Source organism: Ciconia boyciana, chromosome 34 (assembly GCF_034638445.1).
Source record: "Ciconia boyciana chromosome 34, ASM3463844v1, whole genome shotgun sequence".
Taxonomy (NCBI): Eukaryota; Metazoa; Chordata; class Aves; order Ciconiiformes; family Ciconiidae; genus Ciconia; species Ciconia boyciana.
In genome coordinates, this window is record NC_132967.1 from 581,960 (window position 1) to 609,658 (window position 27,699).

Genomic DNA, 27,699 nt, shown 5'->3' on the forward strand with positions numbered 1-27,699 from the left:
CGCCACGGCAACGGGTCACAAATAACTCCGGCGCTGATTGGGGTTCGCCCGCCGCACGGGGAGGGACCCCCGCACCCCCTATAGCCCTGGGGGGGGGCTGCGGCCTCGGGGGGACCTATAGCCCCCATACGGCCCCCCCAGCCCTCCCTCCATAGCCTTAGATAGGCCTCCAGGGGGGTCCTTATAGCCCCCATATGGCCCTCGGGGGTCTCTGTGGCCCCCCTCATGGCCCCATGTGGCGCCTATATAGGTCCAGCGGGTCCCTATAGGCCCCATGCAGCCCCCCATGTAGGCCTGGGGCGTCTTGACGGGCCCCATATAGCCCCACAGGGCTTCATATGGTCCCTATATAGCCCCAGGTGGCTGCTACAGCCCCTATACGACAACTGTATAGCCCTATCAGGTCCCTATGGCTCCCATATAGCCCTAGGGGGGACTGACAGGCCCCATATAGCCCCACAGGGCTTCATATGGTCCCTATATAGCCCCAGGGGGCTGCTATAGCCCCCATACGACACCTGTATAGCCCCAGGAGGTCCCTATGGCCTCCCTATGTGGCCCCACAGGGCTCCCTACAGCCCCATATAGCCCCCATATAACACCTATAGAGCCCCAGGGCATCCCTATGGCCTCCCTACAGCCCCTATATAGCCCCAGGAGGCTGCTATAGCCCCCATACAACACCTATAGAACCCCAGGGGGCCACTATAGCCCCCATACACCACCTATAGAGCCCCAGTGGCCTCCCTACAGCCCCTATAGAGCCCCAGGGGGTCCCTGTGGCCTCCCTACAGCCCCTATAGAGCCCCAGGGGCTCCCACCAGGCCCCCTACATCCCCACAGCGCTCCATATGGCCCCCATATAGCCCCAGGGGGTCCCTATAGCCCCCAAACAGTGTCATCGCGTGTGTGTGTCCCCCCCCGCAGGGAACCATATGGGACCTGGAGGGGTCACACAACCCCATGGGGGTCTATAGAGCCCCTATACAGCCCAGGGAGGGCCCGTATAAGGCCAGCGAGGTCCATATGGCCCTATAGGGGCCCCCCCGCACTGAAACATAAGGACAAGGGGGGGGGGAATCAAAATCCTTTATTGTATCGTCACCAAAATCCAGCGAAATGACATAAAATGGGGTGCGGGGGGGTCATATAGGATCCAGGGGGGCCCCTCGTAGAGGCCAGTAAAAGCAACAGCATGATTCTACGTATAGCGGGGTGGGGGGCACCCATGGGGGCACCCATGGGTGGGGGGGTCACTGCTCGTTGGGGTTCGGGTTGGCGTCGGGGTACTTGGTGAGGTCAAAGGTCAACACCTTGCTGATGACGCAGTCGCCTTGCTGGGGGGTATAGAGGGGGTATAGAGAGGGGGTATAGAGAGGGGGGTATAGAGAGGGGGGTAAATCCCAGCCCTCTGCCCCCCGGGGTAGTTAACTGCCCCCCAGGGGGATTTACCCCTCCCCATTAAACACCCCCATATATATTCCATAATACCCCCCAGATATACCCCCCATTTACCCTCCCCAAGTATTTACCCCCTTAGGGGGTATTTCTGTCCCCCCCGGGGTATTTACCCCCGGGGTATTTACCCACCATGGGCTCACCCCCCAGAGAGTAAACACTGGGGGGGGTATTTACCCTGGGGGGGTATTTACCCCTCTCCCCTCCAGGGGTATTTCCACCCCCCAAAGGGGGTATCTGCCCCCCGGGGGTATTTTGCCCACCCCCGGGGTCTTTAACCCCCGGGGTCTTTTGCCCCCCGCCCCGGGTTTTACCCCCAAGGGGTCCGTGTCCCCCGGGGTATTTTAGCCCCCGGGGTATTTTGCCCTCCCCCGGGTTTTTTACCCCCCAGGTGTATCCCCCCGGGTTATTTTAAACCCCCGGGTTATTTTGCCCCCCCCGGGGGTATTTTTACCCCCCGGGGTATTTTTACCCCCCGGGGTATTCCCCCCTCCCGGGTTATTTTACCCACCTCAGGGGTATTTTACCCCCCCCGGTTATTTTGCCCCTCCCCGGTTATTCTGCCCCCCGGGTTATTTTAACCCCCCGGGGTATTTTGCCCCCCGGGGTATTTTGCCCACCTCGGGGTAGACGCCGATGAGGCTCTGAGCTTTGGTGTAAAATTCTTCCTTGAGGGAGATGACGATGGCCTGGAAATTGGCGGCCGATTGCTCCTTGATGTAGTTGGCCACCTGCGGCCACCCCCAAAATGGGTCGGGGACCCCCAAAATGAGTCGGGGGACCCCCAAAATGGGGGGGGGCAAAATGGGGCGGGGGGCGAAATGGGCCCGTTGAGGGTAAAAGTGGGGCAGGGGCAGGGTGAATTCGCACCCCGAGAGGCTGAAAATGGATGTGGGGAGCCCCAAAATGAAGTCAGGGACCCCAAAATGGGGTGGGGGTCCCCAAAATGAACTGAGGGATCCCAAAATGGGGTGAGGGAGGCCCAAAATGGGGTGGGGGAGGCCCAAAATGGGGTGGGGGGGGTCCGAAACTGCAACCTGAAGGTCTAAAAATGGAGCCTGAGAGCCCAGAACTGCACCCAGGGACGTCCAAGCCCCCCAGTGACCCCCAAAAATGGACTCAGGGACCCCAAAACTGCACCCAGGGACCTCCAAGCCCCCTCAGTGACCCCCAGAAATGGACTCAGGGACCCCAAAACTGCACCCAGGGACCTCCAAGCCCCTCGGTGATCCCCAAAATGGACCCAGGGACCCCAAAACTGCACCCAAGGACACCCAAATCCCCCCAGTGATCCCCAAAATGGACCCAGGGACCCCAAAACTGCACCCAGGGACCTCCAAGCCCCCTGGTGACCCCCAAATGGACCCTGGGACCCCAAAACTGCACCCAGGGACCTCCAAGTCCCCCTGGTGACCCCCAAAATAGACATGGGAACCCTAAAATTGCACCCATGGACTCTAAAAACGGGCCCAGGGTCCCCAAAGCACCCCCAGAGACCCCAAAAACAGACCCAAGGACCCCAAAACTGCCTCTGTGAACACCAAAACAGCCCCCCAAACCCTGTGACCCCCCAATAACCCCCTGACCTCTCAGCGACCCCATGAACTCTCAGTGACCCCACGGGAGCTGGACACCCCCCCCCCAAATCCCTTGAGGGGTCCCCAAAATCCGGGGGGAATCCCTGAGGACCCCCAAAATCTCTGAGGATACCCCCCCAAAATCGCAGGAGATCCCCAAAATCCAGGGGGGGGTCCCAAAACCCCTTGGGAACCTCCCAAAGTCTCAGAGGAACCCCCCAAAAAACCCTCGGGACCCCAAAAAATCCCTAAGGGGGGGGTCCCCCAAAATCCCACCTTCCCGATATTGGTGTTGTCCAGCGCCGCGTCGATCTCATCCAGCACGAAAAACGGGGCCGGTTTATAGCTGGGTGGGGTGTAAAAATGGGGTGAGACCCCCCCCCCCCAAAAAAAAAAAAAGGGGGGGGGGGGACCCCAGGGAAGAAGGGGGACCCCCCTCGGGGAGGGGAAGGGACCCACCTGTGGATGGCGAAGAGGAGGGCGAGGGCGGCCACCGTCTTCTCGCCCCCCGAGAGGTTGTCCATGGGGCGGAAGCGTTTGCCGGGGGCCACGCAGTTGTAGTTGATGCCATCCAGGTAGGGCTCCTCGGGGTTTTCGGGGCCCAGGAAGGCCTGGGGAGGGGACGTTGGGGACACGGGGGACGTTGGGGACACGGGGGACGCTGGGGACACGGGGACGGGCCTGCGGGGTCGCACGTCCCGTGGGGATGGGACACGGCGGCGGGGGGGGAATAGGGGTGCGAGGAGAGGGGCTGTGGGAGCGGGAGGAGGCAATGCAGGAGGGTGGGGGTGAGCGTGCAAGGGCGGGGGTGAGCGTGCAAGGCCCCGTGCGAGGATGGGGGTGATGGTGTGAGGCTGGGATGAGCATGCAAGGCTGCGTGCAAGGATGGGGGTGATGGTGTGAGGCTGGGGTGAGCGTGCAAGGCTCTGTGCAAGGCTGGGGGTGATGGTGTGAGGCTGGGATGAGCATGCAAAGCCCCATGCAAGCCCAGGGGTGAGTGTGCAAGGCCCCGTGCAAGGCTGGGGGTGATGGTGTGAGGCTGGGATGAGCGTGCAAGGCCCCGTGCAAGGCTGGGGGTGATGGTGTGAGGCTGGGATGAGCGTGCAAAGCCCCGTGCAAGGATGGGGGTGAGCGTGCAAGGCCCCGTGCAAGGATAGGGGTGATGGTGTGAGGCTGGGATGAGCGTGCAAGGCTCTGTGCAAGGCTGGGGGTGATGGTGTGAGGCTGGGATGAGCGTGCAAGGCTCTGTGCAAGGCTGGGGGTGATGGTGTGAGGCTGGGATGAGCGTGCAAGGCTCTGTGCAAGGCTGGGGGTGATGGTGTGAGGCTGGGATGAGCATGCAAAGCCCCATGCAAGCCCAGGGGTGAGTGTGCAAGGCCCCGTGCAAGGCTGGGGGTGATGGTGTGAGGCTGGGATGAGCGTGCAAGGCCCCGTGCAAGGCTGGGGGTGATGGTGTGAGGCTGGGATGAGCGTGCAAAGCCCCATGCAAGCCCAGGGGTGAGTGTGCAAGGTCCCGTGCAAGGCTGGGGGTGATGGTGTGAGGCTGGGATGAGCATGCAAGGCTCCGTGCAAGGATGGGGGTGAGCGTGCAAGGCCCCGTGCAAGGCTGGGGGTGATGGTGTGAGGCTGGGATGACCGTGCAAGGCTCCGTGCAAGGATGGGGGTGATGGTGTGAGGATGGAACGAGCATGCAAAGCCCCATGCAAGGCTAGGGGTGAGCGTGCAAGGCTGGGGGTGAGCGTGCAAGGCCCTGTGCAAGGATGGGGGTGAGCGTGCAAAGCCCCGTGCAAGGTCAGGGACGATCGTGCAAGGTCAGGGACGATCGTGCAAGACCCGACGCAAGTCCAGGGGCAACCGTGCAAGGCCGGGGTAGCCGTGCAAAGCCTCGCGCAGGCCTGAGGGCGAGCGTGCAAGGCTGAGGGCGAGCGTGCAAGGCCCCGTGCAAGACCCGACGCGAGGCCGGGCTGACCACGCGAGTCCAGCAGCGGCCGCGCAACCCCCCCCCCCCCCCCGCACGAGGCCGGGACCGCCGCGCGTGGCCTCGCACGAGGGCCGTCGCGAGCGTGCGAGGGCCGTCGCGAGCGTGCGAGGGCTCGTGCGAGGTACCTGGGCGCTGCTGTTGCGGGACAGGGCCTTGTAGATCTCGTCGATGTTGGTGGCGACGGACTCGAAGCAGGCGTTGAAGCGGTCGAAGCGTTCCTTCTTCATCTGCTCGAACGCCTGCTTCGCCTTCTTCGCCCGCTTGCGCGCCGCCTCGAACTCTGCGGGGGAGGGGGAACAGGGGACATCCTTGGGGACATCCTTGGGGACATCCTTGGGGACACCCACGGGACGTCGGGGACGTCCCCCTACCCGGCGTCCCTAGGATAGGTCGCGGTGTTGCTGCTGGGAAAATACGGCTTTGGGGGGGGTTTGGGTGGTGTCGTGCCCACGTCACGGTGTCGCCGTCCCCGTGTCCCCCTGGTGTCCCCATGTCTCTGGTGTCCACATCTACCATATCTTCCTGGCGTCCCCATGTCCCTCGGTGTCCCCACATCTCTGGTGTCCACATCTACCATGTCTTCCTGGTGTCCCCATGTCCCCGTGTCTTCCTGGCGTCCCCATGTCCCTCAGTGTCCCCACATCTCTGGTGTCCCCATCTACCATGTCTTCCTGGTGTCCCCATGTCCCCGTGTCTTCCTGGCGTCCCCATGTCCCTCTGTGTCCCCCTGGTGTCCCCACATCTCTGGTGTCCACATCTACCATGTCTTCCTGGTGTCCCCATGTCCCCGTGTCTTCTTGGCGTCCCCATGTCCCTCTGTGTCCCCCTGGTGTCCCCACATCTCTGGTGTCCACATCTACCATGTCTTCCTGGTGTCCCCATGTCCCCTCATGTCCCCGTGTCTTCCTGGCGTCCCCATGTCCCTCGGTGTCCACATCTACCATGTCTCTCTGGTGTCCCCATGTCCCCTCATGTCCCCATGTCGTCTTCCTGGCGTCCCCATGTCCCTCGGTGTCCACATCTACCATGTCTTCCTGGTGTCCCCATGTCCCCGTGTCTTCTTGGCGTCCCCACGTCTCTGGTGTCCACATCTACCATGTCTCTCTGGTGTCCCCATGTCTCTCTGGTGTCCCCATGTCGTCTTCCTGGCGTCCCCATGTCCCTCGGTGTCCACATCTACCATGTCTTCCTGGTGTCCCCATGTCCCTCTGTGTCCCCCTGGTGTCCCCACATCTCTGGTGTCCCCATGTCTCCCTGGTGTCCCCATGTCCCCTCATGTCCCCATGTCATCTTCCTGGCGTCCCCATGTCCCTCGGTGTCCACATCTACCATGTCTTCCTGGTGTCCCCATGTCTCTCTGGTGTCCCCATGTCCCCTCATGTCCCCATGTCGTCTTCCTGGCGTCCCCATGTCCCTCGGTGTCCACATCTACCATGTCTTCCTGGTGTCCCCATGTCTTCCTGGTGTCCCCCTGGTGTCCCCACATCTCTGGTGTCCACATCTACCATGTCTCTCTGGTGTCCCCATGTCTCTCTGGTGTCCCCATGTCGTCTTCCTGGCGTCCCCATGTCCCTCAGTGTCCACATCTACCATGTCTTCCTGGTGTCCCCATGTCCCCTCATGTCCCCGTGTCTTCCTGGCATCCCCATGTCCCTCGGTGTCCCCATCTACCATGTCTTCCTGGTGTCCCCATGTCTCTCCGGTGTCCCCACATCTCTAGTGTCTCCCTGTCCCCTCATGTCCCTGTGTCCCCCTGGTGTCCCCACATCTCTGGTGTCCACATCTACCATGTCTTCCTGGTGTCCCCATGTCCCCTCATGTCCCTGTGTCTTCCTGGTGTTCCTACATCTCTCTGGTGTCCCTGTGTCTTCCTGGTGTCCCCATGTCCCTGGTGTCCATGTCCCCCACGTCTTCCTGGTGTCCCCACATCTTCCTGGTGTCCACATGTCCCCTCCGTGTCCCCGTGTCTTCCTGGTGTCCACATCTACCACGTCTTCTTGGTGTCCCCATGTCTCTCCGGTGTCCCCACATCCATGTCCCTCTGTCCTCCTGGTGTCCCCACATCTCTCTGGTGTCCCCATGTCCCCTTGGGGCTTCCTGGTGTCCCCATGGCACCCCTGTCCCTCTGTCCTCCTGGTGTCCCCATGTCCCCGTGTCCTCCTGGTGTCCCCACGTCCCTTCTGTGTCTTCCCAGTGTCCCCACATCCCTGGTGTCCATGTCCCCCATGTCCTCCTGGTGTCCCCATGTCCCCCCACATCCTGGTGTCCCCATGTCCCTCCTATGTCTGTCTGGTGTCCCCATGTCCCTGGTGTCCACATCCCCCGTGTCTTCCCGGCATCCCCATGTCCTCCTGGTGTCCATGTGTCCCCTCCACGTCCCTGTGTCTTCCTGGTGTCCCCACGTCCCTGGTGTTCACATGTTCCCCATGTCCTCGTGTCTCCCCGGTGTCCCCATGTCCCTCTGGTGTCCCCATGTCCCCGTGCCTTCCTGGTGTCCCCACGTCTCTATGCCGTCCCGGTGTCCCCATGCCACCCCTATCTCCCTGGTGTCCCCACATCTCTGCTGTCCCCATGTCCCCCATATCTTCCCGCTGTCCCCATGTCTCTCCAGTGTCCCCACATCTCCATGGTGTCCACGTGTCTCCCGTGTCCCTGCGTCACCCTGGTGTCCCAATGTCCCCCCCGTCTTCCTATTGTCCCCAAGTTCTCGTGTATTCCTGGTCTTCCCACGGCTCTGCTGTCTTCCCGGTGTCCCCACGTCTCTGGTGTCCACATCTACCACATCTTCCTGGTGTCCCCACGTCTCTGGTGTCCCTATGTCCCCGTGTCTTCCTGGTGTCCCCCGTGTCTTCCTGGTGCCCACGTCCCCTCCGTGTCCCCGTGTCTTCCCGGCGTCCACATCTACCACATCTTCCTGGTGTCCCCATGTCTCCGGTGGCCCCACATCTCTGGTGTCCCTATGTCCCCGTGTCTTCCTGGTGTCCCCCCCCGTCTTCCTGGTGTCCCCATGTCCCCTCCGTGTCCCCGTGTCTTCCCGGCATCCACATCTACCACGTCTTCCTGGTGTCCCCATGTCTCCGGTGGCCCCACATCTCTGGTGTCCCTATGTCCCCGTGTCTTCCTGGTGTCCCCATGTCCCCTCCGTGTCCCCATGTCTTCCCGGCGTCCACATCTACCACGTCTTCCTGGTGTCCCCATGTCTCCGGTGGCCCCACGTCTCTGGTATCCCTATGTCCCTGTGTCTTCCTGGTGTCCCCATGTCCCCTCCGTGTCCCCGTGTCTTCCTGGTGTCCACATCTACGTCTTCCTGGTGTCCCCATGTCTCCGGTGGCCCCACATCTCTGGTGTCCCCATGTCCCCGTGTCTTCCTGGTGTCCCCATGTCCCCTCCGTGTCCCCGTGTCTTCCCGGCGCCCACATCTACCACATCTTCCCGGTGTCCCCACGTCCACCGTGTCCCTCCTTGTCCCCACCGTCTGAGGTCTCCTGGAACTTGTCCCGGACGCTCTCCAGCTTCTCCATGGCCTTCATGTTGGGGGCGGCGATGCGCTGCAGGACGCTCTGCTGCTCCGTCAGCCGCTGCTGCAGCTGGTTCATCTCCTGCCGGATCTCCTCCTCCGCCTGGGCATCCTGGGGCGGGGCCTCGTGTGAGGGGCGGGGCTTAGAGGGGCAGGGCTTAGAGGGGCAGGGCCGCCCCCAAGGTGGTGGCTCAGCTGGGTAGCCCTTATGGGACTCGGGGGGCGTGGCCTCAGGAAAGGGGGTGTGGCCTGAAGCATGCAGGGGGTGTGGCTATCAACAGGCCACACCCCCAGTGAGGCTTGTCTTGTGGGAAGGGCTGAAGGGGTGGGGCTCGATATGTTAATGAGAAGGGGTGGGGCTCAGTGTGGGGGAAGGGTTCAATGAAGGTGCTTTTAGCACAGGGGAGGGGCCACCCAGTCCTATGGGGATGGTGGTGGGAGGGGCCTTGGGATAAGTGGGAGGGGTGGGGGAAAGGGTGGAGCCTTAAGGAGGGGATGGGTGGGGGGAAAGGGGTGGAGCCTTAAGGAGGGGGAGGGGTGGGGGAAGGGGTGGAGCCTTAAGGAGGGGAGGGTGGGGGAAAGGGGTGGAGCCCAAGGAGGGGAGGGGTGGGGAAAGGGGTGGAGCCTTAAGGAGGGGAGGGGTGGGGGAAAGGGGTGGAGCCTTAAGGGAGGGGTGGGTGGAGCCTTAAGGAGGGGGAAGGGTGGGGGGGAAAGGGTGGAGCCTTAAGGAGGGGGGAGGGGTGGGGGAAAGGGGTGGAGCCTTAAGGGGGGAGGGTGGGGGAAAGGGGTGGAGCCCAAGGGGGGAGGGGTGGGGGAAAGGGGTGGAGCCTTGAGGGGGAGGGGTGGGGGGGTGGGGGAAAGGGTGGAGCCTTAAGGAGGAGGGGGGAGGGGTGGGGGAAAAGGGTGGAGCCTTAGGAGGAGGGGGAGGGGTGGGGGAAAAGGGTGGAGCCTTAAGGAGGAGGGGGGGGAGGGGTGGGGAAAGGGTGGAGCCTTGGGAGGAGGGGGAGGGTGGGGGGGAAAAGGGTGGGGCCTTAAGGGGGGAAAAGGGTGGAGCCTTAAGGGGGGGAGGGGTGGGGGAAAGGGGTGGAGCCTTAAGGAGGGGGAGGGGTGGGGGAAGGGGTGGAGCCTTAAGGAGGGGGGGAGGCGTGGGGGGAAAGGGGTGGAGCCTTAAAGGGGGGTAGGGGCCCCCGGCAGAGTGGGAGGGGCCCCCGGCAGAGTGGGAGGGGCCCCCGGCGTTAAAGGGCCAGTGTACCTTGAGCTCCTCGGGCAGGTCGCTGTAGTCGATCTCAATCAGGGCCTCCCGGGCGTAGAGGCTGGAGGTGCGCTGGGAGCTGCTCACCGGCTCCTCCCCGGCCGGGCCACCCTGGGGGGACGATGACAAGGTGGGGGGGTGTCAGGCGGTCCCCAAGCCCCCCTGTAACCCCCCCAAACCCCTCCCCGGCCCCACCTCCTCCTGGCTGATGTCGTCCATGGTGCCCTTGGAGAGGGGCAGCTTGATGTCCTGCATCTTGCAAGCCTGCAGCAGGTTGTGGCGGTCGCTGCGCTTCTGCTCCAGCTTCGTCTCGATGGCCGTCACCTCCTTCTGCAGGTGGGTCATCTCCCTGCGTGACAAGGGGAGGGGTCAGGCCCGGCTGGCCCCGCCCACAGGGCCCCCGGCCCCGCCCACAGGGCCCCCAGCCCCGCCCACGCACCCCAGCTGTGCCCACAGCACCTTTAGACTCTTCCACATCCCTCAGCCCCACCCACAAGCTCATTAGCCCCTCCCACATCCCCATAGCCCCACCCACAAGCCCCCTGTACACCCTATGCATTATTAGCCCCACCCACAAGCCCCATAGCCCCACCCATAACCCTGCCCACTAGCCTAGCCCCACCCACAGGCCCCTTTGCCCCTCCCATCCTCCCCCAGCCCCGCCCACAGACCAAGTAGCCCCACCCACCTCCTAGAGCCCTGCCCACCACCTGCCACTCATGCCAGCCCCACCAATCACATTCTAGCCCCAGCCCACACTTTGGCTCCACCCCCACGGCCATGGCTCCACCCCATCTCTCAGCCCTGCTCCCAGCATTGAGGCTCCGCCCCTGCCCGCTCGCTCCGCCCCCGGGGGCTGTGGCTCCGCCCCACCCGCTCGCTCCGCCCCCGGGGGCTGTGGCTCCGCCCCACCCGCTCGCTCCGCCCCCGGGGGCTGTGGCTCCGCCCCACCCGCTCGCTCCGCCCCCGGGGGCTGTGGCTCCGCCCCACCCACTCGCTCCGCCCCCGGGGGCTGTGGCTCCACCCCTGCCCGCTCGCTCCGCCCCTGGGGGCTGTGGCTCCGCCCCTGCCCGCTCACTCCGCCCCTGGGGGCTGTGGCTCCGCCCCTGCCCGCTCGCTCCACCTCCCTGGCTTGAGGCTCCACCCCCCATGCCACAGCTCCACCCCATCCCTTGGCCCCACCCCCATCCCACTAGCTCCACCCCCATCCCACTAGCTCCACCCTCCTTTCTTGGCCCCACCCTAGGACCCCACCCCTTTCTTAGCCCCACCCCTGCAGACCACACCCCCCACCTACTCCCTGCCCCTATCCCCAGGCCCTGCCCCTCAAGCCCCACCCACCCCCCCCTTTAGCCCCGCCCTCACTTGTTGGCCCCGCCCAGCTTCTTGCGGATCTCGTCCATCTCGTGGTTCTTGTCGTTGACCTCCGACTTCTTGGCCAAGTGCTGGTTCTTCAGGTCCTGCAGCTGGGCCATCGTCTCGTCGATGATCTTCATGTGCCGCTGCTCCTCCTGCCGAAACCGCCCCGTCAGCCCCGCCCGGGCAAGCCACACCCCTCTCCCCCCCCAAAACACACCCCCCCCCCCCCCGCCAGACCTTCTTCAGCTTCTCGATCTCGGCCTCGTCCTTGCGCACGCCCTGCTCCCACATCAGCACCTTCTCCTGGTCCTCCCGCAGCTGGTTGCGTTCGAAGTCCAGCTGGATGCCCAGCCGCGTCTTCTGGTTCTCGAATTCCAGCCTGGGGAGGGGTGGGGGGTCCCCAACGTGGAGGGGGTCCCCAACGTGGAAGGGAAGGGGCCCTACGGGGCGCCCAGGGGCACAGACTCTGCTCCATGGAGTTGGAGGGGTGCCCAGGGGGACAGCAGCCACCCCATGGTCTCAGGGGGTGCCCCATGGTGTTGGGGGGGACCTCAGGGGGACAGCGGCCACTCCGTGGGCGCCCCATGGTCTCAGGGGTGCCCCATGGTCTCAGGGGGTGCCCCATGGTGTTGGGGGGACCCCAGGGGACAGCGGCCACTCCGTGGGGCGCCCCATGGTCTCAGGGGTGCCCCATGGTGTTGGGGGGACCCCAGGGGGACAGCGGCCACTCCGTGGGGCGCCCCATGGTCTCAGGGGTGCCCCATGGTGTTGGGGGGGACCCCAGGGGACAGCGGCCACTCCGTGGGGCGCCCCATGGTCTCAGGGGTGCCCCATGGTGTTGGGGGGACCCCAGGGGACAGCGGCCACTCCGTGGGGCGCCCCATGGTCTCAGGGGCGCTCCATGGTCTCAGGGGTGCCCCATGGTGTTGGGGGGACCTCAGGGGGACAGCGGCCACTCCGTGGGGCGCCCCATGGTCGCAGGGGGTGCCCCATGGTGTTGGGGGGGACCCCAGGGGGACAGCGGCCACTCCGTGGGGCGCCCCATGGTCTCAGGGGGCGCCCCATGGTCTCAGGGGGTGCCCCATGGTCTCGGGGGGGGACCTCAGGGGGACAGCGGCCACTCCGTGGGGCGCCCCATGGTCTCAAGAAGTGCCCCATGGTGTTGGGGGGGGACCCCAGGGGGACAGCGGCCACTCCGTGGGGCGCCCCATGGTCTCAGGGAGTGCCCCATGGTGTTGGGGGGGCGACCCCAGGGGGACAGTGGCCTGCCCCATGGCATCAGGGGGGACCCCAGGGGGACAGCGGCTGCCCCACGGCCTGCCCCATGGCCTCCAGGGGTGCCCCATGGCATCAGGGGGGACCCCAGAAGCACAGCAGCCACCCCATGGGCTGCCCTGGGGAGGGGACACCAGGCTCTGCCCCATAGCCTCAGGGGCTGCCCCACGGTGTTGGGGGGGTGCCAAGGGGGCCAGGCTCTGCCCCATAGGGTCTCCTGGGGGTCCAGGCATGCCCCCCCGCCATGGGTTCAGGGGTCCCCTTACCTCTTCTTGGCGATCTCGTTCTGCCTCTTGACTTTCTCCTCCTCGAACTCCCGGATGTTTCTGACCCCAATTTCACGGCAAAACTCCTCAAACACCTCGTCCTCTACCTGGGGGGGGGGGCAACATTAGCCCCACAGGGGGTCCCCCAAACCCCCAGCCCCCCCAACAGGGGTCCCCCCCAAAAAAACCCCCCAGCACCCACCTGGTTCATCTTTTCCTTCAGGTCCTTCATCTCCCGCTCTCGGCCCTGGATGATTCTCTTGATATCGTTAATGCGAGGCCCAAAATTGGCCAATTCGCTCTCAAGTTTCGACTTCTCCTGCGGTGTGGGGGCAGGGGGGGGGCAGAAATGGGGGTCAGACGATGCCACCCCCCCCCCCCCCCGCAGCACCCCAAAATCCACCTCTGGGGCCATACAGACCCAATAACACCCATGTGAAAAGCATAGGGTCTCCGTGAATAACGTTCCAAGCCACGTTAGCGCTCGTAACAGCCGTAACGCCCCAAAAAAAGGGCGTAATCCCCCCCAAAATCCCCCCCCCCGCCCCCCCCGGCGTGGGGTGCGAGCGGTACCTGGAGGTTGAGGGCGAGGTGACGGGTTTTCGTCTGCTCCAGATCGCTCTGCGAGTATTTGAGCCGCATCTGGAGACCGTGGGCTTGGGACTGGACTTGGCGCAGCTCGGCTTCCTTCCGCTTCGCCTTCATCTGCTCCTGGGGGGCACGAGAAAAGGGGGTGAGGGGGGGGGGAAAAGGGGGGAAATTCACCCGCTCGGGGGATTCCCCCGACCTGCAACACCCAGGGAGGGGGGGGTCGTGCTTCGCTTTGGGGTTTGTAACACCCTGTTGTGGGGTTCGGTCTTGTCCCTGGGAGAGGGAGCCCCAAAATGCTGAAGATGAAGTTTTTTGGGGGGGGAATGAAGGCGAAGATGAAGTTTTTTTGGGGGGAAAGAGAAGACGACAAAGTTTTTGGGGGGAAAAGGAGAAGACGGCGAAGTTTTTGGGGGAAAAGAGAAGACGGCGAAGTTTTTTGGGGGGGAAAAGAGAAGACGGCGGAGTTTTTTGGGGGGGGAAAGAGAAGACGGCGGAGTTTTTTGGGGGGGGAAAGAGAAGACGGCGGAGTTTTTGGGGGAAGGAGAAGACGGCGGAGTTTTTTGGGGGAAAGAGAAGACGGCGAAGTTTTTGGGGGGGGAAAGAGAAGACGGCAGAGTTTTTTGGGGGAAGGAGAAGACGGCGAAGTTTTTGGGGGGAAAAGAGAAGACGGCGAAGTTTTTTGGGGGAAGGAGAAGACGGCGAAGTTTTTTTTGGGGGAAGGAGAAGACGGCGAAGTTTTTTGGGGGGGAAGGAGAAGACGGCGAAGTTTTTGGGGGGAAGGAGAAGACGACGAAGTTTTTTGGGGGGGAAAAGGAGAAGACTACGAAGTTTTTAGGGGGAAAAGGAGAAGACGAAGTTTTTTGGGGGGAAGGAGAAGACGGCGAAGTTTTTGGGGAAGGAGAAGACGGCGAAGTTTTTGGGGGAAGGAGAAGACTCATGAAGTTTTGGGGGAAGGAGAAGATCATGAAGTTTTTGGGGGGGGGAAAAGAGAAGACGACAAAGTTTTTTTGGGGGGAAAGAGAAGACGACAAAGTTTTTTTGGGGGAAAGAGAAGACGGCGGAGTTTTTGGGGGGAAAGAGAAGACGGCGAAGTTTTTTGGGGGGGAAAAGGAGAAGACGGCGAAGTTTTTTGGGGGGGAAAAGGAGAAGACGGCGAAGTTTTTTGGGGGGAGGAGAAGACGAAGTTTTTTGGGGGAAGAGAAGACTGCAAGTTTTTTTGGGGGGGGAGGAGAAGACGGCGAAGTTTTTGGGGGGGAAAGAGAAGACTGCTAAGTTTTTTGGGGGAAAGAGAAGACTGCGAAGTTTTTGGGGGAAAGAGAAGACGTGAAGTTTTTGGGGGAAGAGAAGACGGCGAAGTTTTGGGGGGAAAAGAGAAGGCAATGAGAAGTTTTTTTGGGGGAAGGAGAAGACGGCAAAGTTTTGGGGGGGAAGGAGAAGACGGCGAAGTTTTTGGGGGGAAGGAGAAAATGACGGCGGAGTTTTTGGGGGGGAAGGAGAAGACGGCGGAGTTTTTTTGGGGGGGAAGGAGAAGACGGCAAAGTTTTTTGGGGGGAAGGAGAAGACGGCGAAGTTTTTGGGGGAAGGAGAAGACGGCGAAGTTTTGGGGGGGAAGGAGAAGACGGCGAAGTTTTTGGGGGAAGGAGAAGCAATGACGAAGTTTTTTTGGGGGGAAGGAGAAGACGGCGAAGTTTTTTTGGGGGGGAAGGAGAAGACGGCCAAGTTTTTTGGGGGGGGAGGAGAAGACGGCGAAGTTTTTTGGGGGGGGGAAGAGAAGACGGCGAAGTTTTTTGGGGGGAAGGAGAAGACGGCGAAGTTTTTTGGGGGGGAAGGAGAAGACGGCCAAGTTTTTGGGGGAAGGAGAAGATCGGCGAAGTTTTTTTGGGGGGAAGGAGAAGACTGCGAAGTTTTTTGGGGGGGAAGGAGAAGACGGCGAAGTTTTTTGGGGGGGAAGGAGAAGGCAATGAAGTTTTTTGGGGGAAAAGAGAAGACGGCGAAGTTTTTTGGGGGGAAAGAGAAGACGGCGGAGTTTTTGGGGAAGGAGAAGACGGCGAAGTTTTTTGGGGGGAAGGAGAAGACGAAGTTTTTGGGGGGAAGGAGAAGACTGAAGTTTTTGGGGGGAAGGAGAAGATCTGAAGTTTTTGGGGGGAAGGAGAAAGGCAATGAAGTTTTTTGGGGGGAAGGAGAAGACTGCGAAGTTTTTTGGGGGAAGGAGAAGACAGTTTTTTGGGGGAAGGAGAAGATCAGCGAAGTTTTTTGGGGGGGAAGGAGAAGACTCCAAGTTTTTGGGGGAAGGAGAAGACGGCTAAGTTTTTTGGGGGGGGGGAAGGAGAAGACGGCGAAGTTTTTGGGGGAAGGAGAAGACGGCGAAGTTTTGGGGGAAGGAGAAGACGGCGAAGTTTTTGGGGGGAAGGAGAAAATGACGAAGTTTTTGGGGGGGAAGGAGAAGACGGCGAAGTTTTTGGGGGGAAGGAGAAGACGGCGAAGTTTTTTTTGGGGGGGAAGGAGAAGACGAAGTTTTTTTGGGGGGGAAGGAGAAGACGGCGAAGTTTTTTTGGGGGAAGGAGAAGACGGCGAAGTTTTTGGGGGGGGAAGGAGAAGACGGCGAAGTTTTTGGGGGAAGGAGAAGACGGCGAAGTTTTTTGGGGGGGAAGGAGAAGACGGCGAAGTTTTTGGGGGGGAAAGAGAAGACTGACTGAGTTTTTTGGGGAAAGAGAAGACGGCGGAGTTTTTGGGGGGAAAGAGAAGACGGCGGAGTTTTTTGGGGGAAGGAGAAGACGGCGAAGTTTTTTGGGGGGGAAAGAGAAGACGACAAAGTTTTTTGGGGGGGAAAGAGAAGACGGCGGAGTTTTTTGGGGGGAAAGAGAAGACGGCGGAGTTTTTGGGGGGAAAGAGAAGACGGCGAAGTTTTTTGGGGGGGAAGGAGAAGACGGCGAAGTTTTTTTGGGGGGAAAAGAGAAGACGGCGAAGTTTTTTTTGGGGGGAAAGAGAAGACGGCTGTTTTTTTGGGGGGAAAGAGAAGACGGCGAAGTTTTTTTGGGGGAAAAGGAGAAGACGACAAAGTTTTTGGGGAGGAAAACGAGAAGACGGCGAAGTTTTTTGGGGGGGGAAAAAGGAGAAAACGAGTTTTTTTGGGGGAAGAAGGAGAAAACGAGGTTTTGGAGGTGGCAAAGGAGAAGACAGTTTTTTGGGAGGGAGGAGAAGAAGTTTTGAGGAGGGAAAGAAGGAGACGACATTTTGGGGGGAATGAAGGAGACGACGACGTTTTGGGGGGTGGGGGAAGAAGTTTGGGGGGAAGGAGGAGTTTTGGAGTCTGCATGGCATGTGGAAAAAGGGCAAACAGCCGCTTTTAGGGTCGAGAGGAGCCTCGGCAGGCAGGGATGCAGCTTTGGGGTCCGATGGAAGGAGTCTGGGGGCTCACAGAGGCTCTGGGAAATGATAAAGCCCAAAAAGGGGGTTTGGGGGGGGGGGCAGATGAGGTAGAAAATGGGGGTCCGCAAGCCCACCCCCCCCACCTTGAGCTCCTCCGTCAACCGTTCCTTCTTCTCCTTCAGCTTATCCACCGCCTTCTCGTCCCAACGCCGGGCTTTGGCCTTCAGGTCACTGGCCCCCCCCGAAATCACGCCCGATTTTTGGAAGAGGGTCCCGTCCAACGCCACCGTCTGCGGATATAAGAAAAAGCGGGGGGGCTGGGTAAACCACCCGGCCGCCTGGGTCCTCGTCGGGGTGTCGGGGGCAGGAGGGGAACCCCCACTTTGTGCCGCTGGTGTCCCCCGAAGGCGATGCGTCGGGCGTCCTCCACGTTGTCGCAGACCAGGGCGTTGCCGCAGGCATATTGAAGGGCTTTTTTGATGTGGGGGGGTTCGTACCGGATGACGTCGATCACCAGCTTAGCCCCCTTCAACTCCCGCAGCTTCTCGTCCGTCGGCTTTACCTGCGGCCCAAAGGGGTTCAGCAGGGGCCCCCCAAAACTCTGGGGATAGCCAGGAGTCCCACAAGGTTCAACAGGGACCCCCAAAACCCCGGGGATGCACTTGAGCCCCAAGGGGTTCAACGGGGACCCCCCCCAAAACCCCAGGGAGGGCTCTGAGCCCCAAGGGGTTCAATGGGGACCCCCCCCAAAACCCCAGGGAGGGCTCTGAGCCCCAAGGGGTTCAATGGGGACCCCCCCCAAAACCCCAGGGAGGGCTCTGAGCCCCAAGGGGTTCAATGGGGACCCCCCCCAAAACCCCAGGGAGGGCTCTGAGCCCCAAGGGGTTCAATGGGGACCCCCAAAACCCCAGGGAGGGCTCTGAGCCCCAAGGGGTTCATTGGGGACCCCCCCCAAAACCCCAGGGAGGGCTCTGAGCCCCAAGGGGTTCAATGGGGACCCCCCCCAAAACCCCAGGGAGGGCTCTGAGCCCCAAGGGGTTTCAATGGGGACCCCCCCCAAAACCCAGGGAGGGCTCTGAGCCCCAAGGGGTTCAATGGGGACCCCCCCCAAAACCCCAGGGAGGGCTCTGAGCCCCAAGGCGTTCAATGGGGACCCCCCCCAAAACCCCAGGGAGGGCTCTGAGCCCCAAGGCGTTCAATGGGGACCCCCCCCAAAACCCCAGGGAGGGCTCTGTGCCCCAAGGCGTTCAATGGGGACCCCCCCCAAAACCCCAGGGAGGGCTCTGAGCCCCAAGGGGTTCAATGGGGACCCCCCCCAAAACCCCAGGGAGGGCTCTGAGCCCCAAGGGGTTCATTGGGGACCCCCCCCAAAACCCCAGGGAGGGCTCTGAGCCTCAAGGGGTTTCAACGGGGACCCCCCCAAACCCCAGGGAGGGCTCTGAGCCCCAAGGGGTTTCAACGGGGACCCCCCCAAAACCCCAGGGAGGGCTCTGAGCCCCAAGGCGTTCAATGGGGACCCCCCCCAAAACCCCAGGGAGGGCTCTGAGCCCCAAGGGGTTCAATGGGGACCCCCAAAACCCCAGGGAGGGCTCTGAGCCCCAAGGGGTTCAATGGGGACCCCCCCCAAAACCCCAGGGAGGGCTCTGAGCCCCAAGGGGTTCAATGGGGACCCCCCCCAAAACCCCAGGGAGGGCTCTGAGCCCCAGGGTGGTTAAACCGGCACCCCAAACCCTGCGGAGGACCCTGAGGGGTTAAACTGGTGCCCCCCAACACCCCAGGGAGGACCCTGAGCCCCACAGAGTTACATGGGGTCCCCCCAAACCCCAACACCTCCGGGAGGATCCCGAGGGGTTGAATGGGGCCCCCCCAACCCCAGAAAACACCCTGAGGAGTTACATGGGGGTCCCCCAAACCCTAAAAACCCCTCATCCCTGAAGGATCCTTGCCCCATCCCCACCCTCCAGCACCTCTCAGAGTCCCCAGGGAACCCCACAACCCCAAAAGTGGGGGTGTCCCCACACCCCACCTCCAGATAATCGAGGGGCAGGAAGGTTTCGGGCTCTCCCCGCTGCTCCTTGATGTATTGGATACAATCGCGCCCCGTTTTTTCCGAATCCACGATGATAGCGTCCATGTTCTTCCCCAGCACCTTGGTCACGGCGATCTGATATTTCTTCTGCGTGGGCTGGCACAGGTCGATGAGGCGGCCGTACTATCGAGGGGGGGGGGAAAAAAAAACCACACAACCCCCCCACCCCCCCAAAAAAAAAAAAAAAAAAGGGGGTTAGAGCCGAGCCGAGGTTTTGGGGAAGGGGCAGAGCGGGGTTCGGAGGGTGTCGGACTCACCACGGAGCCGGGATAGAGACGTTTGATGCTGTCCATGATTTCGGCTTTACGTTGTTGACGGCTGCTCTCTTGTCGGTCGATGCGGGCGTCCCCGAGTTGTTCCATCACCTGGTTCAGCTCCTTGTTGATCTCATCGATACGACGTTTGGCCAATTCTACTTCTTCCGTTAATTCTCCTTCCAGGCGTTTCTGCTCTTCCAGGGATTGTCTGCGGGGAGGATTGAGGGGACGGGGGCCGTCGCGGGGTGCGGAGACGAGGGGATGGGGACGGGGATGGCGAACGCCTCAGGGGTGGCCCGGGGGACATGGGTACAGGGACAAGGGACACCTCGGGGACAGCCTTGAGGACACAGAGATGGGGTCACGGGGACAGGGAACACTTTGGGGACTGTCCCGGGGGCATGGGGACATGGATACAGGGATGGGGGACACCTCAGGGGCATGGGGACACCTTGGGGACTGCCCCAAAGGCATGGGGACAAGGGCCTGGGGACAAGGGACACCATGGGGACTGGTCTTGAGGATACTGAGATGGGGTCACAGGGACAGGGGACACCTTGGGGACTGTCCCAGGGGCATGGGGACACGGATACAAGGATGGGGGACACCTCAGAGGCTGCCCCAGGGGCATGGGGACACCTTGGGGACTGCCCCAAAGGCATGGGGACAAGGGCTTGGGGACAAGGGACACCTTGGGGACTGCCCCAAAGGCATGGGGACAAGGGCTTGGGGACAAGGGCCACCTTGGGGACTGGCTCAGCAGAGTGGGGACATGGATACAGGGATGGGGGACCCCTCAGGGGCATGGGGACAAGGGCTTGGGGACAAGGGACACCTTGGGGACTGCCCCAAAGGCATGGGGACATGGATACAGGAATGGGGGACACCTCATGGGCATGGGGACACCTTGGGGACTGCCCCAAAGGCTTGGGGACAAGGGACACCTTGGGGACAAGGGCCACCTTGGGGACTGCCCCAAAGGCATGGGGACATGGATACAGGGATGAGGGACACCTCATGGGCATGGGGACACCTTGGGGACTGCCCCAAAGGCATGGGGACAAGGGCCTGGGGACAAGGGACACCATGGGGACTGGTCTTGAGGACACTGAGATGGGGTCACAGGGACAGGGGACACCTTGGGGACTGCCCCAGGGGCATGGGGACACGGATACAAGGATGGGGGACACCTCAGAGGCTGCCCCAGGGGCATGGGGACACCTTGGGGACTGCCCCAAAGGCATGGGGACAAGGGCCTGGGGACAAGGGCCACCTTGGGGACTGGCTCAGCAGAGTGGGGACATGGATACAGGGATGGGGTCACAGGGACAGGGGACACCTTGGGGACTGTCCCAGGGGCATAGGGACACGGATACAAGGATGGGGGACACCTCAGAGGCTGCCCCAGGGGCATGGGGACACCTTGGGGACTGCCCCAAAGGCATGGGGACAAGGGCTTGGGGACAAGGGCCACCTTGGGGACTGGCTCAGCAGAGTGGGGACATGGATACAGGGATGGGGGACACCTCATGGGCATGGGGACACCTTGGGGACTGCCCCAAAGGCTTGGGAACAAGGGCATGGGGACAAGGGCCACCTCGAGGGCTGCTTTGAGGACACAGAGATGGGGTCACAGGGATGGGGGACACCTTGGGGGCTGCCCCAGGGGCACGGGGACATGGAGACGGGGGGACACTTTGGGGGCTGCCCCAGGGGCACGGGGACGGGGACATGGGGACGGGGGGACACCTTGGGGGCTGCCCCAGGGGCACGGGGACATGGGGACGGGGGGACACCTTGGGGGCTGCCCCAGGGGCACGGGGACGGGGACATGGGGATGGGGGGACACCTTGCCGGCTCCCCCAGGGGCACGCGGACGGGGACATGGGGATGGGGGAACACCTTGGGGGCTGCCTCAAGTGGGAGAAGAGCCACCTCGGGGACACCGGGGACGCTTTGGGGACAGGGTCTCACTTGCTGGTGGCGATGTACTCCTCCAACTTCTCGATGCGCTTCTGGTTCTCCTCGATCTCCCGCAGCTTCTGCTTGATCTTGGCCTGGGGGCACGAGGAAGGGGCTGAGGGGGTGGCCCTGGGGGGCACGGGGGGGAGGTTTGGGGAAGCCCCCCTCCCCCCGCAGACTCACCTCCGTCTCCACCTTCTTCCTCTCCTCCAGATCCAACCGATCCTGGTCGGCTTTCTGATCCCGGTTGAACTTCTCCAGCTCTTGGGCCAGCGTGGCGGCACGTTTGCTGGCCTCCTCCTTCAGCCGGTGGTATTTCTTCACCTAAGGGGGAAGGGGGGGGACAACGGGGTGAGCAAGGGGGGGAACCCTCCCAAATTTACACGGGGGACTCCGGGACAAACCCTACCTGGTTCTCCTCCAACGTCAGGTCGCGTCCTTGGCTCTGGCTTTCCTCTTCCATCCGTTCCTCGAATTCTTGCCGCGCTTTTTCCACCGACAGCATCTCCTTCTCCAGCTCGTCCATGTCTCCTTTCCGCTTCTTGTACTGCTTCTGCGCGTTCTGCAGCGATTTCTTGGCCGCTTCCAGCTTCTTGATTTTGTGCGAGGTGTTCTCCTTCGCCTTGATGTACTGAGGACGCTTCTGGTTGAGCTCCGAGTCTTTCTCCCTGCAAAAATTAAAAATAAAAATACCAAGGTGAGAGGGCGTAGGAGCTCCTCACCGAACCCCTTCCCTATTTTTGGGGCGCCTCACTTGATCTCCTTCTCGATCTGCTGTTGTTCCCTCATCATCTTGCCCAGCTCCTTCTTGCGATCCTTCAGCTCGTCCTCCACCCGATCCATCCTCTTCTTATCTTTATCGATTTCCCGGTTTTTTAACCCCAATTCTTTATTGAGCTTCTCGATCTCCGCTTCGTTATGATACAGCTTGAAAAGCTGGAGCTGCACTTGAGCTCGCACCACTTCGTCTTTCAAGCGCTGGTAACGATCCGCCTGACGACAAAAAGGGGGGAAAACACGGCGTCAAAATCCGGCGATGACGGGGGACCCCCCCCCCCCCCGGCTTCACGACACCCCCCGAACCTCTTCTTTCTCCTGTTTGGCTTCCTTGCGTTCGGCGGCGATGTTTTTCTTGCGGTGGTAATTAAATTGAGTGTCCTCCTCCGCTTTCACCATCTCTTTTTTCCGCTTGTCGTATTCTTGCGCCAACTCTCCCGACCGGCTGATCTCCTCGAACAACGCCGTCCGCTCCTTGGGGTTCTTCATGGCGATGGATTCCACGGCGCCCTAAGAAATAAGGGGGGGGGGGGGGTGTTTGTGTGCATCAAGGGGCCCCCCAAATCTTTACGGGGCAGGGGGAGGTTCTACCTCCGTGGAGAAGGGAATGGGGGAAACCCCCCCCTGAAATGCTCACGGGGCTCCCCAGCGGCTGCGGGATGGGGTGGAGGGTATGGGGAAGCCCCCCTCCCCAAATCCTCGTGGGGGGCTGGGGTCCCCCCTCCATGGAGGAGAATGGGGGAGGACCCCCCCCAAATTCTCACAGGGGTCCAGGCTTTCCCTCCATGGAGGGGAATGGGGGAGACCCCCCCCCAAATTCTCACAGGGGTCCAGGCTTTCCCTCCATGGAGGAGAATGGGGGAGACCCCCCCCAAATTCTCACAGGGGTCCAGGCTTTCCCTCCATGGAGGGGAATGGGGGGAGACCCCCCCCCAAATTCTCACAGGGGTCCAGGCTTTCTCTCCATGGAGGGGAATGGGGGGAGACCCCCCCCCAAATTCTCACAGGGTCCGGGCTTTCTCTCCATGGAGGGGAAGGGGGGGAGACCCCCCCCCAAATTCTCACAGGGGTCCAGGCTTTCTCTCCATGGAGGGGAATGGGGGGAGACCCCCCCCCAAATTCTCACAGGGGTCCAGGCTTTCTCTCCATGGAGGGGAATGGGGGGAGACCCCCCCCCAAATTCTCACAGGGGTCTAGGCTTTCCCTCCATGAGGAGAATGGGGGAGACCCCCCCCCCAAATTCTCACAGGGGTCCAGGCTTTCTCTCCATGGAGGGAATGGGGAGACCCCCCAAATCCTCACAGGGGTCTAGGCTTTCCCTCCATGAGGAGAATGGGGGAGACCCCCCCCCCAAATTCTCACAGGGGTCCAGGCTTTCTCTCCATGGAGGGGAATGGGGGAGACCCCCCCCAAAAAAAATCCTCACAGGGGTTTGGGGGTCCCTCCATGGTTGGGGAATGGGGTGAGGGGGGTGTCAGGACCCCCTCCCCCCAAATCCTCACGGGGGTCTGGGGTCTCCCTCCAAGGAGGGGCAACGGGGAGACCCCCCCCTCAAATCCTCCTGGGGCTCCTCCATGGCTGGGGAATGGGGTGAGGGGTATCAGGGTGGGGATGACCCCCCAAATTCTCATGGGGTCCCCCATGGCTGGGGAATGGGGTGTCAGGGCATGGATTACGCCCCCCACCCCCTAAATCCTCACGGGGGTCTGAGTCGTCGTGTCCCCCCCCCAAAAGAGGGGAACAGCCCCTGGGAGCACCCTCAGGACTCTCCACCCTGGCAGGGGACACCCCTAAATCCCTCCTCACCCCAAAACAACCCCCAAACCCACCCCTACCCCCCAAACCCACACGTACCCCCCAAACCCACCTTGAACCCACACATAGCCCCCCAAACCCTCCCTAAAGCCCCTGGAACCCACACGTACCCCCAAATCCACATCTACTCCCCCAAACCCCTCTAAAGGCCCCCAACCCCACACATACCCCCCAAACCCCCCAACCCCACATATCACCTCAAAAGCCCCCAACTCACACATACCCCCCAAAACCCTCTAAAGCTCCCCAAACCCACACATAGCACCCCAAAACCCCCCACCCACACATAGCACCCCAAAACCCCTCTAAAGCCCCCCAAACCCACACATAGCACCCCAAAACCTCCCAAACTCACTGATACCACCCCAAAACCCACTCTAAAACCCCCAAACGCACACGTATCACCCCAAAACCTCCCAAACTCACACATACCACCCCAAAACCCTTCCCAAAACCTCCCAAACCCACACATAGCACCCCAAAACCCCCAGAACCCACACACACTGCCCCAAAACCCCCAAACCCACACATAGCACCCCAAAACCTCTCGAACCCACACATAGCACCCCAAAACCCTTCCCAAAACCTCCCGAACCCACACATAGCACCCCAAAACCCTTCCCAAAACCTCCCAAACCCACACATAGCACCCCAAAACCATTCCCAAAACCTCCCAAACCCACACATAGCACCCCAAAACCCCGAGAACCCACACACACTGCCCCAAAACCCCTCTAAAGCTCCCCCAAACCCACACATAGCACCCCAAAACCTCCCGAACCCACACATACCACCCCAAAACCCTTCCCAAAACCTCCCAAACCTACACATAGCACCCCAAAACCTCCCCCACCCACACATAACACCCCAAAACCCTTCCCAAAACCTCCCGAACCCACACATAGCACCCCAAAACCCTTCCCAAAACCTCCCGAACCCACACATAGCACCCCAAATCCCTTCCCAAAACCTTCCAAACCCACACATAGCACCCCAAAACCCTTCCCAAAACCTCCCGAACCTACACATAGCACCCCAAAACCTCCCGAACCCACACATAGCACCCCAAAACCCTTCCCAAAACCTCCCGAACCCACACATAGCACCCCAAAACCCTTCCCAAAACCTCCCGAACCCACACATAGCACCCCAAATCCCTTCCCAAAACCTCCCGAACCCACACATAGCACCCCAAAACCCTTCCCAAAACCTCCCAAACCCACACATAGCACCCCAAAACCCTTCCCAAAACCTCCCAAACCCACACATAGCACCCCAAAACCCCCGGAACCCACACACACTGACCCAAAACCCCCTCTAAAGCCCCCCAAACCCACACATAGCACCCCAAAACCTCCCGAACCCACACATACCACCCCAAAACCCTTCCCAAAACCTCCCCAACCCACACATAGCACCCCAAAACCCCTCCCAAAACCTCCCGAACCCACACATAGCACCCCAAAACCCTTCCCAAAACCTCCCAAACGCACACATAGCACCCCAAAACCTCCCGAACCCACACATACCACCCCAAAACCCTTCCCAAAACCTCCCAAACCCACACATAGCACCCCAAAACCCTTCCCAAAACCTCCCAAACCCACACATAGCACCCCAAAACCCCCGGAACCCACACACACTGCCCCAAAACCCTCTAAAGCCCCCCAAACCCACACATAGCACCCCAAAACCTCCCGAACCCACACATAGCACCCCAAAACCCTTCCCAAAACCTCCCGAACCTACACATAGCACCCCAAAACCTCCCGAACCCACACATAGCACCCCAAAACCCTTCCCAAAACCTCCCGAACCCACACATAGCACCCCAAATCCCTTCCCAAAACCTCCCGAACCCACACATAGCACCCCAAATCCCTTCCCAAAACCTCCCGAACCCACACATAGCACCCCAAAACCCTTCCCAAAACCTCCCGAACCCACACATAGCACCCCAAATCCCTTCCCAAAACCTCCCGAACCCACACATAGCACCCCAAATCCCTTCCCAAAACCTTCCAAACCCACACATAGCACCCCAAAACCCCCGGAACCCACACACACTGCCCCAAAACCCCCTCTAAAGCCCCCCAAACCCACACATAGCACCCCAAAACCTCCCGAACCCACACATACCACCCCAAAACCCTTCCCAAAACCTCCCGAACCTACACATTGCACCCCAAAACCCTTCCCAAAACCTCCCAAACCTACACATAGCACCCCAAAACCTCCCGAACCCACACATAGCACCCCAAAACCCCCAGAACCCACACATAGCACGGCAAAACCGCCAGAAGCCACACACACTGCCCCAAAACCCCCTCTAAAGCGCCCCAAACCCACACATAGCACCCCAAAACCTCCCGAACCCACACATACCACCCCAAAACCCCCAGAACCCACACACACTGCCCCAAAACCCTCTAAAGCCCCCAAACCCACACATAGCACCCCAAAACCTCCCGAACCCACACATAGCACCCCAAAACCCCGGAACCCACACACACTGCCCCAAAACCCCTCTAAAGCCCCCCAAACCCACACATAGCACCCCAAAACCTCCCGAACTCACACATACCGCCCCAAAACCCCCTGAAACCACACATATCCCCCAAAAAAACTTCACACCCCCCCCCCCAAACCTGGAAGACGAGGAAATTCCTGGCTTTGATGAGGATCCCCAACTTCTCCAGCTCCTCGCTGTACTCGCTCAGCTGCACCACCCGGTTGTTGATCTTGTACTCGGACGAGCTGCCTACGCCCGGGGAATTTAGGGTGTCAGAGCATCCCCACCAAAGCCCCCTCCAAAACGCATTCCCACCCCCCACCCCCCCCCCGCCTCGTACCCACGATGACGCGGGCGAAGGTGCGATCCTCGGCGCCTTCTTCGGAGTAAACCATGCTAACGAAGGCGCGACTGGCAGCGGGTTTTCCTACGGGAGCGCCGTGGATCAGATCCCGCAGGGTTTTGACCCGCAGGTTGCTCGTCTTCTCCCCCAGGACGAAGCTGATGGCGTCCATCAGGTTGGATTTACCTGGGGGGGACACGGACGGACGGACACACGACACATGCGAAAGAAAGGGGTGAGGGGGACCCCAAGGCTTGGGGGACCCCAGGGGAGGCTGGAGGAAGAGGGAATGGGGAGACCCCCAAAGGAGGGTGGGAGGAGGAAGGGGGGTGGGAGGAGACCCCAAGGCTTGAGGGGGACCCCAGGAGACTGGAGGAAGGGGGAATGGGGGAGACCCCCCAAAGAAGGGGTGGGAGAAGGAAGGGGGGGTGGGAGAAGGAAGGGGGGGTGGGAGAAGGAAGGGGGGTGGGAGGAGACCCCAAGGCTTGAGGGGGACCCCAGGAGACTGGAGGAAGGGGGAATGGGGGAGACCCCCCAAAGAAGGGGGTGGGAGGAGGAAGGAGGGGGTGGGAGGAGGAAGGAGGGGGTGGGAGGAGGAAGGAGGGGGTGGGAGGAGACCCCAAGGTTTGAGGGGGACCCCAGGGAGACTGGAGGAAGGGGAATGGGGAGACCCCCCAAAGAAGGGGTGGGAGAAGGAAGGAGGGGGTGAGGGGAGCCCACGGCTTGAGGGGGACCCCAGGGCTTGGTGGGGTGAGGGGGAGCCCAGGGAAGGGGGGGGAGTGAAAGGCTGGAGGAAGGGGGAATGGGGAGACCCCTCCAAAGGGGGTGGGAGGAGGAAGGGGGGTATTGGGTGAAATCCGGGGGTTATGGGATGCGGGGGACCCCAGGACTTAGGGGGCACCCCAGGGAATGGGGGAGGTGAGGGGGAGGCTGGAGGAAGGGGAAACGGGGGAAACGGGGGAAACGGGGGAAACGGGGACCCCCCGAACGGGAGGAGGAAGGGGGGACCCGAGGGAATTCTGGGGTACCCCCCGCGCCGTGCATCATGGGAAAGGCCCTGAGAATCATCCCCCCCCCCCCGGGGATAACGGCGGGGCCTGGCCCCCGCCCCTCACCCCCCGGGAGCCGGGTCTCACCGGAGCCGTTAGGGCCGATGATGGCGGTGAAGCGACGGAAGGGCCCGATGATCTGGCGGCCCTTGTAGGATTTAAAGTTCTCGATCTCGATGAGCTTGAGGAAGCCCATGGCGGCGGCGAGGGAGGGGGGGAGCCAGAGAGGGGACCGGGGGGGGGGGGGGGG

General features: G+C 61.6%; 1 protein-coding gene across 1 annotated transcript; it reads right to left on the bottom strand.

Moving 5' to 3' along the window:
* Positions 1-1,217: 1,217 nt before the first annotated feature.
* On the bottom strand, positions 1,218-27,699 carry SMC1A (structural maintenance of chromosomes 1A). The gene is made up of 25 exons (XM_072848980.1): positions 27,537-27,699; positions 26,398-26,586; positions 26,194-26,306; positions 22,037-22,240; positions 21,708-21,946; positions 21,363-21,621; positions 21,137-21,277; positions 20,966-21,048; positions 18,992-19,199; positions 18,672-18,857; positions 17,028-17,207; positions 16,789-16,935; positions 13,259-13,396; positions 12,888-13,004; positions 12,686-12,792; positions 11,382-11,523; positions 11,151-11,296; positions 9,981-10,134; positions 9,786-9,896; positions 8,489-8,645; positions 5,142-5,296; positions 3,495-3,646; positions 3,312-3,381; positions 2,079-2,189; positions 1,218-1,337 (listed from the first exon to the last, which is right to left on the bottom strand). The coding sequence occupies exons 1-25, from the start codon at positions 27,643-27,645 to the stop codon at positions 1,254-1,256; spliced, it is 3,702 nt and encodes a 1,233-aa protein (XP_072705081.1). The 5' UTR covers positions 27,646-27,699; the 3' UTR covers positions 1,218-1,253.